This window comes from Quercus suber, unplaced genomic scaffold (assembly GCF_002906115.3).
Source record: "Quercus suber isolate HL8 unplaced genomic scaffold, Cork oak 2.0 scaffold_44, whole genome shotgun sequence".
Classification (NCBI taxonomy): Eukaryota; Viridiplantae; Streptophyta; class Magnoliopsida; order Fagales; family Fagaceae; genus Quercus; species Quercus suber.
This window is the reverse complement of record NW_027069509.1, coordinates 129433-132054: the sequence shown is the minus strand read 5'-3', so window position 1 is coordinate 132054 and position 2622 is coordinate 129433. Positions and strand designations below refer to the sequence as shown.

The window sequence follows — 2622 nt, the reverse complement described above, 5'->3', positions numbered from 1 at the left end:
GACTGGGAAAAGCAAAGAACACCTACAAATTTGAAGGGTGAAGCAGTCATCTCAAGCCATATGTTTCTTTTTCTTTTTCACCCCTAAAGTTGAGGGACCCTTGTACCCGGATAGAACCCGAGCTCTCTCCTCTATAAGGAGAGGACCAAAAAAAAAAAAAATTCATTGAGCCCAAAAAAAAAAAAAAAAAAAAAAAAACACTCTTGGCTAGCCATATGTTTGATCATGAATGATCAACTATCAATTCATCAAATAAAATGAACCATGTGTAACACATTCATCTTATTTAATTTTTTTTTTTTTTTTTAATTTAAAGAGAGAGAGAGAATCAAATGTGGCACAAATTAGTAAAGCTTCTGGAGAGACATATTAGTGCATAAGCAACTTTGTTTAGTTCTATTTTTATTTATCATGACTGAATTATGTAATTACTTCCTTGGAATACTGAAAAACATGTCCAATGTACAACTTTCACCATAAGTAAGTTTCTGAGCATCCCATATTAAGATCAACAACATTCCTCTTCCCAATGTTGCTAATAAGTTCTTGATTTTATTGGTTTTTTTTTTTGGTGCCAAATTCACTTGTAATTCTGCTTAATTTTCATGTATGTTTGGATTACACTGTAATTGGGTAGAGTGCTTTAGTGTTGGTCACTATTGCTAAGAAGACCATTTCATTCTTGCGAAATGCAAGGTTTGCCAGCAAGTTCAACATGTGTCTAGAAATATTTTCTAAACTAAGGCTTGTATGGTTTAGAAAAATTTTTTAGGAACTTTTTATGCAAAAATTAAAAAGTAACCGTTTTTTTTTTACTACTTTTTATATTTTTCATAAAAATGATATAAAAAGTTTTATAAAATAGTTCATTAATAAATATCCTAAGAACGCTTGTTAATCATCTATAGTAAAAAGAAAACATATGCAAAAGTATCTTTATATGTTTACATTATACTTGTAATCTAAATTTATATTGTAAACACACAAAAATGACAAATGTTGTAGATACTTGAAAAAATTCACAATATTTACCATTTTTTGTAAACGTATACAACACTTGGTGTATACAATGTAAATTTACATTGTACCATATACAATGTGAAAGAAGAATACCCCCATGTAAAAACCAAAAAATTTTCAAGTCATTGTGTGGAAACTGTGGGGCTCTTGACATCCAATTTCTCCACGCTTACCAGGAGAAGATGGACTTTGTCAGTAGTAGTTTGCTACTACATATATTGGGAACACATAGTCACACGACTCACACCCTTCACTAAACCCAAATAAAACGACCCTTTTTAATTGCTCTGCCTCTAAAGTCTATACTCATATTTTTCCACATTCTAGAATATGGATAAGACAGAGAAGGATGAATCTCTCAGCCCTATCTCACTTCTTGTATTCCTTTCACTTCTCATAATACTTAGTTGGGTCACTATACTCCGAGACTTATACTCAAGTTTTCGGCTTATACCTCAAATCTTCATAGACTTCTTTTATGGTGCATGGAAGTTTTGGAATGAAAGAAAGGCCACAATTCAGGAAGCTTCAATCCACAAACTTTGCACCCATGAAAATGTGGATGGTGAGAAGCTTTCTGGAGAAGTGGAAATGGTGCTTAAAGAGGTGGGTGATGAGAATAAGCTATCTGTGGGAGAGGTGAAGATAGTGATGGAGAAACTTGGAACATTATGTGATGACCACCCTGATGCTGAAAATTATGAAGAGGGGATGGGTCCAGATGAGATTGCAGGGCTGTTTGAGGAGGAGCCAAGTCCAGAGGAAGTGAAAGAAGCATTTGATATTTTCGACGAGAACAATGATGGGTTCATTGATGCAGGGGAGTTAGGAAGAGTGCTCTGTTCATTGGGGCTCATGGAACCTCTGGAAGTGGAATGCCAAAGGATGATCAGAGTCTTTGATGACAATGGAGATGGACGAATTGACTTCAAAGAATTCGTCAAACTTGTGGAGCACAGCTTCTACTAAATGACACTCCCAAGTCCCAACTCTCAAGCCCTCTTCTTCTCACATTAATGGTGAATCCCACTATAAATTTGAATAATGGGACTCATTATTATGTTAGAAAAGCAAGTTTTACTCCTGGAATATTAAATAATTACTCGCAAAAAAAAAGGCTGGACTCCCATCAAACAAAAAATAGGAGTATGTAGAACACCCTGCAGGCTGCAGCATTCTATGGGAGTTTTGGTAAGTCTGAACCCTTAAAAGCAGCTGGATTTTTTTTTTTTTTTTAATTTCTTTTCTGAGGGAGCTGGAATTTTAACTAAGATGTCAACTAATTTTAAGAGATATTAACAATGACTTGGGAAAATCAAAGAACACCTACAAATGAAGGGCGAACCAGACATCTCAAGCCATTATGTTTCTTTTTCTTTTTCCCCACTTCAAGTTGAGGGAACCATGTACCGGAATAGAACTCGAGCTCTCCTCTATGAAGAAGAGTTAAAAAAATGCCATTAAGCCCAAAAAAAAAATCACTCTTGGCAAGACATATGTTTGATCATGAATGATTAACTATCAATTCATCAAATAAAATGAGCCAAGTGTAGCACATCATCTTTTTAAATAAAAAATAAAGAGAGAGAGAGGGAGAGCTTA

General features: G+C 34.6%; 1 protein-coding gene across 1 annotated transcript; it reads left to right on the top strand.

Moving 5' to 3' along the window:
- The first annotated feature begins 1279 nt into the window (after nucleotides 1-1279).
- On the top strand, nucleotides 1280-2622 carry LOC111998696 (probable calcium-binding protein CML47). The gene has a single exon (XM_024030787.2). The coding sequence runs from the start codon at nucleotides 1351-1353 to the stop codon at nucleotides 1987-1989; it is 639 nt and encodes a 212-aa protein (XP_023886555.1). The 5' UTR covers nucleotides 1280-1350; the 3' UTR covers nucleotides 1990-2622.

Excerpts from the sequence above, each read along its gene's own strand:
- LOC111998696 (XM_024030787.2), top strand. The coding sequence starts at position 1,351 with ATGGATAAGACAGAGAAGGATGAATCTCTCAGCCCTATCTCACTTCTT.